The sequence below is a fragment of the Mandrillus leucophaeus genome, unplaced genomic scaffold (genome assembly GCF_000951045.1).
Source record: "Mandrillus leucophaeus isolate KB7577 unplaced genomic scaffold, Mleu.le_1.0 Scaffold162, whole genome shotgun sequence".
NCBI classification, from domain to species: Eukaryota; Metazoa; Chordata; class Mammalia; order Primates; family Cercopithecidae; genus Mandrillus; species Mandrillus leucophaeus.
In genome coordinates, this window is record NW_012101610.1 from 946,085 (window position 1) to 957,363 (window position 11,279).

The 11,279-nt window shown below is 47.2% G+C and overlaps 1 protein-coding gene across 1 annotated transcript in view; it reads left to right on the forward strand.

The window, feature by feature from the left end:
* The first annotated feature begins 6,003 nt into the window (after positions 1–6,003).
* The window catches only part of UMOD (uromodulin), a 23,992-nt gene continuing 18,716 nt past the window's right edge, over positions 6,004–11,279 (forward strand). Inside the window, exons 1-4 of the mRNA XM_011976098.1 lie at positions 6,004–6,192; positions 8,135–8,262; positions 9,704–10,480; positions 10,587–10,694. Coding sequence (XP_011831488.1) covers positions 8,175–8,262; positions 9,704–10,480; positions 10,587–10,694 — 973 coding nt within the window. The 5' untranslated portion in view covers positions 6,004–6,192; positions 8,135–8,174. The remainder of the gene's footprint in view (positions 6,193–8,134; positions 8,263–9,703; positions 10,481–10,586; positions 10,695–11,279) is intronic.

The following is an 11,279-nucleotide window of genomic DNA, read 5'->3' on the forward strand; positions in this document are numbered from 1 at the left end:
CTTCTCCAATACCAGGGAAAAAGATGCTCATCTTCCAGATCCTGGCATCATTTTCTGAGTGGATTGATTCCAATAAAAGCATATATATTGTGGTAGGGTAGGTGGGGCAGGGGTGGGGCTGGATAATAAAACCTCTGAAGGTCCTTGGCTCTGTTTTACTCATGACCTCTTTTTCCTGGTTGGTGCTCTCTTAGAAGAACTGTGTGACCTGGATTTCAGACAGGACTGCAAGGGAAGCCACAGTAGCAACATTCAATGAGTGTGTGCAACATGCTCGGCATTCATCTAGTTCTCACACCATCACTGAACTGGGGTTCATTAACCCCATTTTATAGATGGGAAAAACTGAGGGACAGAGAGGTTAAGCAACCAGTCAGGATCACACAGGTGCAAAGCTGTTGAGATGCAACCAATCCCAGGCAATCGCACTCCGAAGACTGTGCACTTAACCACTATGCTACCGTCTCCTACCAGGTTAGGTGTCCCGAGAGTCTGGCTCAGTCTTTCAAATGAGGTGGATTGATTGTCTTACGCTTCATTTGGGCACAGTAAGAAAACGATCGAATCCCAAACCTGTCCCCAGACTTCCACATCTCAGTAAGTGGCCCATTCACTCCAGCAATCACTCCAGAATCATCAACAACTGCCTTTTTCTTTCTTCCTTCCTTTTTTTTTTTTTTCTTTTTTTGGAGACAGGTCTCACTCTGTCACCCAGGCTACCCTATCCAGCCCCCCACCTACCCTACCACAATGATATATGCTTTTATTGGAATCAATCCACTCAGTGCAGTGGCATGAACAAGGCTCACTGCAGCATCAACCTCCTGGGCTCAAATGATCCTCCTGTCTCAGCCCCGCAAGTAGCTGGGACTACAGGCATGCACCACCACGCCTGGCTACTTTCTGTATATTTTTGGAGAGATGGGGTTTCACCTTGTTGCTCAGGCTGGTCTTGAACTCCTGAGCTCAGGCAACGCACCTGCCTTGACCTCCGAAAGTGCTGGGCTCAACTGCCTTCTTTTACTATCATAAAAGTAGCTTATCCATCCATGTGATTCCACCCACTTCCCTTCATCTCTCCACTAACTGTCACCCACCATTTCTCAGCTGAAGTCTCCTAACCGGTCTTTTTGCTGCCCCTCTGTACCTCCCTCCCAGCACCCACCCTAAACCCCTCCATATTCCATACAGCCACTGAGGCCATCTTTTAAAAAGCCAGAGCCGTAAGCACTTACAACAGCACGTTGTTTAATTCTGTAATGTAGGGGTCCCCAGCTCCTTGATCGCTGACCGGTATGGGTAGGTGTCCTGTTAGGAGCCCAGCAGCACAGCAGGAGGTGAGCGCCCAGTGAGTGAGCTTTACCGCCTGAGCTCTGCCTGGGTATTAGACTCTTATAGGAGCCTGAACCCTATTGTGAACTGGGCATACGAGGAATCTAGGTTGCTGGCTCCTTATGAGAATCTAATCCCTGATGATCTGGCTTTAGATCTGTGCCGTTCAATGGTTTCATCCCACTTCTTATTTCCTAGTTTCACAACATTTCCCTCCTGACCCCCCCACCACACTCTCCTACTTCCCCCCTCCCCACCTTCCCACTCCCATCCTTGGAAAAATTGTCTTCCAGGAAACCTGTCCCTGATACCAAAAAGATTGGGGACCGCTGCTATAATGGCATCTTTATTGCTTTTAGAATAAAATCTAGCCTGCCTACCACGCCTTCAACACTTTGAAAGGTCTGGCCCCACAGATCTCTCCCTCTCCCCCTCACGTTTTCGGCTCCAGCCATACTTGCTGTCTGCTCTTTGAACAAGCCAAATTCACTCTCTCTCTCTTCATGTTCCCTCTGCCTAAATGTACTTGCTTCAAAATACATTCCCCCAGGTCCTCACACAGCTGTGACTTTTTAATGGTTCAAATCTCAGCTCACCTGTCACCACCTCCAAAAGGCATTCCTGGAGACCAGTAATGGAAAGAATCTTATTTTGTTGTGCAATGATATATTGCCTGATTCTTCTCCAATTAATATGTAAGCCCCATGAAAGCAGATATACTTGGTTTTTTTTTTTTCTTGCTATATTCCCTTTGCCTAGAATTCTGCTTGGCACATAGTAGATACTCAATAAATGCTCATGGATCAATACAAAATTCCATTTTAGGGGAGAGATACATAATTTCATAGTCATCCCAAAAGGTAGAGGTGCTGACAGTGTCGTCCCCAGATCCAAACTGGAATCTGTATTAGTTCCCCGTTGTTGCTCTTACAAATTAACACTTAGTGGCTTAAAACAACACAAACTCTCTTAGAGTTCTGGAGACTAGAAATTAGAAATCAATTCCACTGGACTAAATTCCCGATGTCATCAGACTTAGTCCCTTTTGGATGAATTCCCTGCTATGCCTTTTCTAGCTTCTGGGAGGCCCCTGCATTCCTTGGTTCATGGTTCTGTCCTAGAATCACTCTGACTTTTGGTTTCATCCTCATACCTACTTCCTGACTCCTCCTGCATCACTTTTATAAGCACCACTGTGACTGCATCCAGGCTGCCCAGACAACCTCTCCATCTCAGGATCATAAGGCAACACTCACAGGTTTGGGGATTCAGAGGTAGACGTATTTGGGGGTCATTATTCAGCTTACCACAGGTTTACCTCACTGATTTGTGTCATTCATTTCAGCCAGGCCTTCTCTTGAGAAAAGAAGGGCAGCATTCTTTTAGAAATTGAGGTCTCTAGGAACCACCTGGGTGCCTCCACTCCTCACCCGTCATGTAAGGAAAAGGGCTGTTTGTGCTTTTTCATACCTCCAGAGCCAGCTCCCATACCCCTCACCCCGAACCTGGCCTGTCCACAACCAGAGGAAGCAGGGAACAGCCTGCGGCTCTGGAACTCACCTGAGCCAAATTCCCCAACAGGAGCAGATGTTAGTATTCAGGACACGGTGTGAGGCTCACCTGCCTCGGCCTTGAGGCCATGTGGCTGCCAGTTGAAGGAGAGTTACAGGGGGGCTGCCTAGACCAGATCATGTGGCATACAGCCCCTGACAGGCCACGAGCCAGAGAATGTGTATGCCACCTGCAGGTCCCCCAGGCGTAACTGGAGCCTCAGGAGGTGTGTGCTCAGAGAGGTAGGTAGGACAGGTGATACCCCTCTGTTGGAGGATCTTCTCCCTTGGCTCATATTTTGCCCCTTTCTGAAACACACCAACCTCTCATTCTAATTCTTTATGTTCTGTTTGATCAATTTTTCAAAACTCTCTACCCCTTAGTTTCACTCTTTCCAAAACTACCTAAAACCACTTATCCCTCTAAGACCCTGTCATGACTGAGCAAGGAATATTCTTTACTCAGGAATGCAGGTAAATCCAAATGAGATTTGAGTTTTCGTCTGGATTTAGCATGGCTAGCTGTGTAATCTTGGGGGAGTTACTCCGCCTCTCTGAACCTGTCTTCTTCCCTGTGATGCGGGTTGCTGTGTTTCGTTGTTTGAGACAATGGAGGCAAAAGCGCCGAGCACAGTGTCTGACCCAAGAGAAGTGCTCAGCAGGTGACTGTTCTCAGCATTACTAAGATCGAGTCTCCTACCCATGTTTGAAAGTTAAGAGAGAAGAGTGTTTCAGGCTGGGCGTGGTGGCTCACACCTGCAATCCCAGCACTTTTGGAGGCCGAGGCAGGCAGATCACCTGAGGTTGGGAGTTCGAAACCAATCTGGCCAATGTGGTGAAACTCTGTCTCTACTAAAAATACAAAAATTAGCTGGGCCTAGTGGTGTGCACCTGTAATCCCAGCTACTCGGGAGGCTGAGGCAGGAGAATCACTTGGACTTGGGAGGTGGAGGTTGCAGTGAGCCAAGACTGAACCACTGCACTCCAGCCTGGGCAGCACAGCAAGACTCTGTATCAAAAAATAATAATAAAAATTTAAAAAAAAGAAAGAAGAGTATTTCAAGAAGGAAGGAAGTGCTGAGAGATTAAGATTCGTTCAAAAACAAATATTTATTGTGCACTGTCCTAGAGGTAAGATAAAGAGAAAAATATTGACTGAATTTGGTAATGTAGATGTCTTTGGTGAACTTGATGAGCAACACAGCAGGAAACTATGGCCATTGACAATTTTTTATACTCACAGATCCCAAGAGAAGGAAACACACCACACTGGGTAGAGGGGCTGAAAGTAGAGGAAGAGCCGCTGGGAAGCACCAGGGTCGGTCAGGAAGTAAAGAGAGCAAGGGAAAAGGCAGGAAAGAGCCTTTATTGCAGTTTCTGCAGGAAGGAATGGGAGAGGCAGGGTAAGCAGATTTAAGATTGGCTTAGTTTGAATAATTTCAGAGACCTCTGGGCCATAGAAGTTGTCTCTAGTTGTCTGGTACCTGGTCCCTTAGGGTGATTTAAAGCAGCGAGTAGTGACCCTGACTGTAAAAGCCCCATAAAGGAGGCCAAGGGTTGGGGGTATGTGCTCTGGACTGATTGATTTGCAGTCGGAAGGGCACATTCACAGATAAGTCGTTTTTGATCTCTAGTAATTATTGAGCCCTGGAAGGGGCAGTCCCTCCATGATCAGTAAGGCCCCAAGATGTAAAAGCATGAAATACAGAAACTAGAAAGCATGGTGATTACACTTATGAATGGATTCCAGCCCAAACTCCCTGTTTTTCTGCCCAAGTCTTTGTCAAGATAACTGTAGAAGCCACCTGGGGTCACCATCTTTAATCCTTTGAAGACATCCATACTAAGGTTTAGACAAGGCCTCATGAAAAAGGTATAGGATAAAAATAATTAGTTCAGGAAAAGAAGAACAGCAAATAAATGAAGAGATAACTTCCCTTTTCATCAAACAATTGCAAAAATGAACAACAATGAGATCGTTTCCACTTATCTTTTGGCAAAGATGAAAGCAAGTTAACAATGCTCACAACTGGTGAGTAGTGTTGGTGGGATTGTAAACCAATTTTTAATAATCTCTCTGGGATGCTGTTTGGGAAGAGGAGTCAATATCCCTACGGCTGTGCCAACTCTTTGACTCAGAATTTCCACTCCTTGGACATAATCCTGAGGAGATGATTCACCAGTGCCAGGGGTTACCCTACCACTGAGTGAGACAGGATGGAGAAATGTCCTGAAAAGATCAATGCAGTGATCATGGTGATATTTTCCTGTTCAGCCCAAGTTCACACATATTTTATTTTTCTTAACATGATGACAGCCACTCTCACGTCGATTTTTGGAATGCCATGTATGTGGAACTGGGTCTGAAGACATGGTTTTAACTCAGGCTCTGTCATTTTCTACCTCAGTGATTGCACAACAGCAAAGCGGAATTTTCAGGACTTCCATGAATGTAATCATTACTGTGCGCCTTTACTTGCATCATCTCCTTTGGCTGCTATCACTACTGTGGGAGATGGGTATTCTGATTTTGTAGACAAGGAAATTGACCTCTGGACCTTAGGAAGGTTAAGAAATGAGCCCACTGCCACACAATAAACACCAGATAAAGGAGTCAGACTGACTCCAAAGTCAGTCTATTTAATTGCAAATTTTTTCGCCTCCAAAGGGGCCTCCCAGTCCTCAGACCTGATTCTTTGTTTCACAGAGTGGGTCAGGTGCAGTGATGTCTGAACTATCTTCCGGCTCTGACTTTCAGCCATTCTCAGCTCCTCTCTTGCTTGTGTCTGGATTCTAAGGCTGATCTCATGAGAATGAGTGTTTCAAAAGGGTGCCCTCTGCAGGACAGGTGCACCTCCCAGCAGGGGCAATGAACACCTCTTTTGTCTTTATGGAGTCTGTCTTTAGATACTGGCAGTTGCCTGGCTCCTTGGGCCCACCCTGCCCTTGTCAGTGACCAGGAAGAAGCCCAGCACCTTGGCACTGCTTTCCCAGTTAATTTCTAACTAAGGAATCTTTTGCTGTGAGAAGGTGTGAAACAGTGACCTTGTACTTCCGGGCACAGGGGTGACCCCCCCCAATGTCAATCATTTGGGGTCTCTAGCTATTAGGAAAAAGAACAACAACGACCTCACAGCTTGGACAAGGCAAACATTATGCCAGGAGAAAAAAATATTCCACCCCCAAGAAAACAATATCAAAAAACAGAACTAGAGAATAATTGGAGGAAAGATTGCCAGCCTGGGGCAGATGTGTATATATAAGTATGAGGCACATCGTGACCAGACTAACTCTACCTTTCCGGCTTCAGGTAAGGCTATCTGTAGCTGTCTTCTCCTAGCCCAGCTTCTCCCCATTCTATTTGAGGGAGGTAGAAGAGGAAATTAAGACCTTGGACACTGGGGTCAGACCTGGATTTGAGTCATTATTCAATAATTATCATTATTGGCTTCATAATCTTTGGTAAGTTAGTTTTCCTCTCTTTGATCCTCTCTGTCCTAGTAACAGTGACTACTATTTTTTGACTTATTCCATGAATATTAGTTATGCACCTATTATGCGCCAGGTACCAGGGATACGACAATGAACAAGAACATTTGCTATGTGCTGGGCCCTGCTTGACATATGTCATCTTAGTTAATCCCAGTGACAAAACGCAGTGTTTTAGGTCGCAACTCATTAGTGGGTCATAAAATCATTCCATTTGTGGGTTATATCCAGAGACTTCTTTTAATTAAGTATAATAGAATATGTCAGTAAGCAATACACATTTGAGGAAAGCAGCATCTTTGTTCCCCTGTTTTCTCATCTGCAAACTAGGGTAATACTTATCTCGTAGGGTTGTGGTACGAATTAAATGACTTAATATAGTCAGGATAGTAAGGATATCAGTTGTCTTATAAAACTTTTATTTTATGTGTGTGTGCACATACACACAGAAGCGACTGCACTAGATCGTGACATAAAATGTTTTTCTTTTCTTTTTTTTTTTTTTTTTTTTTTGAGATGGAGTCTCGCATTGTCACCCAGGCAGGAGGGCAGTGGCGCAGTCTCAGCTCACTGCAACCTCTGCCTCTCAGATTCAAGCAATTCTCCTGCCTCAGCCTCCCGAGTAGCTGGGATTACAGGTGCCTACCACCACGCCCAGCTAATTTTTGTATTTTTATTGGAGATAGGGTTTCACCATGTTGGCCAGGCTGTTTTCAAACTTCTGACCTCGTGATCCACCCCCATCGGCCTCCCAAAGTGCTGGGATTACAGGTGTGAGCCACTGCACCTGGCGACATAAAATGTTTTTCTTGTAGCACATCATGGTCACAAAGATCTGGAAAACGTTGCTCTAGGACCCAATGTCTTTGAGCACATGGGCGTCTTTGAACTGAGCCGGGCCCATCATAGATATTCAGTTTGCGAAAGCAACAATCTCCATTTCACAGACAAAAACGGAGACTTAGTGAACTGAAATACCCAACGTCACAGTGTTAGTGATCGGTAAAACAGGGATTTGAATCCCGGTTGCAGGCTGCAGCTCCTCCATACTTAGCCAACATGCCACGCTATTTTGCTGCTGTAAACGCTGGGGTAATACTGGCATTCACCTTGGACTATTTTTCCAGTTAAAAGAAATAATAAGTGACCACTCCAGAAACATTAAAATGCATTGTGAGGGTTAATTACCTCTCAAGTTGCTTGTCTCAAGCCACTTCTTTACAATATGTGAGTTGCATGAAGGAGCAGATTTTGTTGTATTCATTGTTCTCCATGGTGACTAGCTCCCTGTTTGGCACAATGTAGCTACTCAATAGATGTTTGTTGAATGAATAAGTGATCTGGGCAAATTGAAAGTCTCCAGGCAGAGGATCAGTTAAAATCCAAAGCTGCCTTCAATAAAGTAGTGAGTTCAGAACAGAACACTATTCCATCTTGCTACTTCCTGCTCCAAATGACTCAGTCCTTCAAAACGTGCAATGTGCTGAGACTTGGGGAGCCAAGACTGGGATGTTGGTGAGGTAAGGATGGGGAATACAAGGGGGAAAGTGCCAGCAAAACAAGGGCTGCAGTGTTATGCAATTTTTTTAGTCCATATAAGTGACACCTCCTGGAGTTTATACTATACAATCAAAGCACTCCTCCCAGCTGTGGGGAGGAGAGTTAGATCATGCATTTGTCCCATCCATCTCTGTTCACAGGACACCAGACATCAGAGACAGAGAGAAAAACTCAAAGGGCCAACCCATCTTGCCTTTGGGCAGGTGTTCTCTAGACCAGAAGTAGCTGGGAAGAGCAGAAAGGATGGGACAGCCATCTCTGACTTGGGTGCTGTTGTTGGTGGTGGCCTCTTGGTTAATCACAACTGCAGCCACTGACTCCTCAGAAGCAAGTAAGTGAGAAGTGTGTGTGCATTGTATGTGTGTGTATGCACGTGCATGTGTGAATGTGGTGGGGAGCAGAGCAATGTAGCCCATGTCAGAGGCGATCTCAATCTTCCTATTGCACTTGGGACTTGCATTGTCTTCATTCTAAGTTCATTTCTTAGACCTCAGTATGCATAGGACTGACTTAGAAATTTTGCTGAAATGCAGATTCTGGTTCAGCAGATCTGCAGTGGGACCTGAGATGCTGAATTTTTAACAAGCTTCCAGGTGATGCTGGTACTGGGGTCCTTGGAGCACACATTGAAAAGCAAGGGGCTACAACATCTCTAAGGCCTGAAGACTCTGTATTGGAAGTCAAAAACATACTATATCACATAGGAGATTTGAGCCAATGCAGGAGGCTCCAAACACCTTCCCTTTCAACCTTAAGAGGTCACTCCATTGGGCTGATATTTGCTCTCACCCCACTTTCATTTTCTCCCTGGAGTACACTGGGGCATGATGAATACTATTGTGGTGTCCTGGTTAAAAGCACATATTTTGTGGTCCTGCCATCTGCGTCTGTATCCTGGTTCTACTTCTTACCAAAGGAGCAAGGGGCTGAATCCCTCTGAACCTCAGTTTCCTTGTCTTTAAAATAAGGATAAATAAAAAACTGACCTCACAAGGCTGTTGGGAAGTATTCAACAAGATAGTGAATGGAAAGTGCACATCCTATTGCCTGGCGTATAGTAACTGCTTAATAAACAACAGCTTATTTTTTTTTAACAGTTATTTTTCTTATGGAGGAGCAAAGTGCAACTGCCCTGCCTGGTGGGGTTGGAGGACTCCTCAGAGAGGAGTTGACACTGAGCAGGGTCCTGATGAAGGTTTTGCCAGCCAGGGAAGCAGATCTGGCAGAAAACATAAAATGTGCAAAGGCAGGGAGGGGCAACAGGTTCATTGTAAATCCTACCAGAGTACAGGAAATCTGTGCATCACTTTTCTGAATGTGGAAATGTGGCTATTTTAAAAGAAGACAGCTTGAAAACAAAAATCAGTGGGGGAGCTGGGCCTAATGGCACGTGCCTGTGGTCCTGGCTTTTTGGGAAGCTGAGGTAGGGTGCAGTGGTGGCAGAGGGAGTGGAGCACTTGAGCCCAGGAAGTGGAGGCTACAATGAGCTGTGGTCGCACCACTGCACTCCAGCCTGGGCGACAGAGCTAGACCCCCTCTCTAAAAAAAAATAAAGTTAAAAAATACAGTGAAATAAACACAGAATGAATGGTGGAAGCTTGACATCATCAGGGGAGTTTTGTTTCTTTCTTTCTTTCCTTGTTTTGGAGGGAGTCTGCTAGGGAATAAGTCTTAAATTATAATATGAGTTCCCTGGAGAATGAGGGAAGGATCTCTGGGTGGCCATGGGCCCAGCTGCCCAACACTCGGAGGCTGGGCTCTTCTGTCCACAGGATGGTGCTCTGAATGTCACAGCAATGCCACCTGCAAGGAGGATGAGGCCGCCACGACATGCACCTGTAAGGAGGGCTTCGCCGGCGACGGTCTAACCTGCGTGGACGTGGATGAGTGCGCCATTCCTGGGGCTCACAACTGCTCCGCCAACAGCCGCTGCGTAAACACGCCAGGCTCCTTCTCCTGCGTCTGCCACGAAGGCTTCCGCCTGTCGCCCGGGCTCGGCTGCACAGACGTGGATGAGTGCGCAGAGCCTGGGCTTAGCCACTGCCACGCCCTGGCCACGTGTGTCAATGTGGTGGGCAACTACTCGTGCGTATGCCCCGCGGGCTACTGGGGGGATGGATGGCACTGTGAGTGTTCTCCGGGCTCCTGCGGGCCGGGGCTGGACTGCGTGCCCGAGGGCGACACGCTCGTGTGCGCGGATCCGTGCCAGGCGCACCGCATCCTGGACGAGTACTGGCGCAGCACCGAGTACGGGGAGGGCTACTACTGCGACACGGACCTGCGCGGCTGGTACCGCTTCGTGGGCCAGGGCGGTGTGCGCCTGGCCGAGACCTGCGTGCCAGTCCTGCGCTGCAACACGGCCGCCCCCATGTGGCTCAACGGCTCGCATCCGTCCAGCGACCAGGGCATTGTAAGCCGCAAGGCCTGCGCGCACTGGAGCGGCCACTGCTGCCTGTGGGATGCGTCCATCCAGGTGAAGGCCTGTGCCGGCGGCTACTACGTCTACAACCTGACGGCGCCCCCCGAGTGTCACCTGGCGTACTGCACAGGTCAGCTGGGCGTCTCCTCGCAGTCCTCATCCCAGGCCTGGATAGGCACTGCAAAAGACGGGGGTGCGTCCTTATTGATTGTCTGTCTGTCCCTGTGACCCTGCAGACCCCAGCTCCGTGGAGGGGACGTGTGAGGAGTGCAGTTTAGACGAAGACTGCAAATCGAATAATGGCAGATGGCACTGCCAGTGCAAACAGGACTTCAACATCACTGGTGAGGCCAGTGGGGAGGAAGCGGGTTGTTGAGAAACCTGTCATTGACTGGGGAAGGGACGTATTCCTCCCCTGTGAGATTGGGGCCATATGGGTGTGACGCAGGGGCTACATATCCAACCTGAGTGAAAAGAGAAGATCCACTAATACCCATTAAAGCTGGCAAGAGGCTCTCTGGGGCTCCCTGAGTCTCCCTTTAGTTGACTTCAAAGCTCTCAGAGGTTTGGGAAACTCCCAACCTTCTTTCTGAGGCCCCACACAGCAGTGGGCACAGGCGTTGCTGCCATCTGGGAGCCAACCAGAACACAAGCCCGGTGACCAGTCCACCAATCAGCTCAGGCCTGGTGACCAGACCACCAATCAGCTCAGGACTCTGGGCCAGGCACAAGCCTCAGATTTCTCATAGGTACAATTATTGAAGATGAAAACAATATTTTCCAGACTTCAGTCATGATTTTAGTTACATCCAAGTGCCAACTTTACAATTGGCACCCTGGTTCACTTGCTTTATCCCAGTGTTATCTGTGCCATGACTTTTATTATTAAGTTGTTTTTCTTCTAATGGACTGAATCTCTTTTTTTTTTT